This window comes from Pteropus vampyrus, unplaced genomic scaffold, assembly GCF_000151845.1.
Source record: "Pteropus vampyrus isolate Shadow unplaced genomic scaffold, Pvam_2.0 Scaffold231, whole genome shotgun sequence".
Classification (NCBI taxonomy): Eukaryota; Metazoa; Chordata; class Mammalia; order Chiroptera; family Pteropodidae; genus Pteropus; species Pteropus vampyrus.
In genome coordinates, this window is record NW_011889012.1 from 1,156,066 (window position 1) to 1,157,297 (window position 1,232).

The 1,232-nt window shown below is 64.9% G+C and overlaps 1 protein-coding gene across 1 annotated transcript in view; it reads left to right on the forward strand.

Annotated features, from left to right (window-relative positions):
* ABLIM2 (actin binding LIM protein family member 2) overlaps nt 1-1,232 on the forward strand; it is an 81,998-nt gene that overhangs the window by 26,963 nt on the left and 53,803 nt on the right. Inside the window, exon 5 of the mRNA XM_023519676.1 lies at nt 1,124-1,232. Coding sequence (XP_023375444.1) covers nt 1,124-1,232 — 109 coding nt within the window. The remainder of the gene's footprint in view (nt 1-1,123) is intronic.

Here is a 1,232-nt window from a genome sequence, read left to right on the forward strand (position 1 = left end):
CCGTGTGCCGCTCCTGCTTCTACATCCAACGCCCACTCTGCTTTTTGGCCCAGCTCTGGCCTGTCTCCTCCAGGAAGCCTTCCCGGAGGCCGTCTCCCTCCAGCACACACACGGCTCAGCTCCCACAGTTAATTCTAGACCACCCAGGAGCCCTTTGGAAGAGCCAGTAGGAGCGCATCGAACTCTGGGCGCCTGCGGTCAGGGGCTCCACAGCCTGGGAGCCACGCCGGTGTGTGTGTGCAGTGGGCGCTCAGTACACGTGTCTTGCATGCAGAAGCAGGAGCTGGCTCCTGCAGGACTGCCAGCTGGCATGTCCCTGTCCCCGTGGATGCAGGGCAGAGCGAGGGCGAGGCGGGAACAGGCAGGCGCTGGCCTCTCCCAGTGTGGACGGCTCTTCTGGGGCCACCAGTAGGTGTGGGGACTGGGCAGGGACCAGGCCGTTATGAGATCCCACCCAGCGTGGGAGGCGCCGTGGTGTCCCAGGGCCAGGCCTGCGTGTGTCCTGGGACAGAGGGGTGTCCTTCCTGACTGCAGAGCCAGCTGTGCCCACAGCTTACGTCCTCTCCTGGGTCGAGCGCCCGCCACCCACCTGCCTTGGCACTCGAGGGTCTGCAGATGGGGGAGCCCCCTCTTCCCTCATGGCCCTGGGCCTCGGAGCGGAGTCTGTGCTTCAAGCATTTCCCAAGCTGCGTGTGGGTGTGGACAGGGTGACAACTTAGGAAAGCCGGAGCTTGGCCAGTGGCTCTGTGGACAGTCCGGCAGTCCCCAGGGTGCACTCTTCCCAAGCACTTGCTACTTAGGCCCAGACCCGTCCTCCGGGAGAAGGGGCCCCCTACCCCTCAGCCCCCCACCAGGCAAATGCAGGCAGCACTCGGCGCACCCAGCAGCCAGCTGCGAGATTGGTCTCCTACCTGCTCACACTGCCCGAGTGAGATTGGTCTCCTACCTGCTCGCACTGGCCGACGCGTAACGGGCCCGCAGGCACACCCAGCGGGACTGCCCCACTGTCGCACCCCTGGGCTGCTCTGACCGCCTCGGGGCAGGCGTCTGGGCACCCAGCAGAGCAGGCCTCCGCTCCCCTCAGCCCACAGCGATGACACCCCCGTTCTCACCTTTCTTCCAGGTTGTGGGGGCTGCGGCACAGAAATCAAAAACGGCCAGTCCCTGGTGGCTTTGGACAAGCACTGGCATTTGGGCTGTTTTAAGTGCAAGACCTGCGGGAAGCAGCTGAA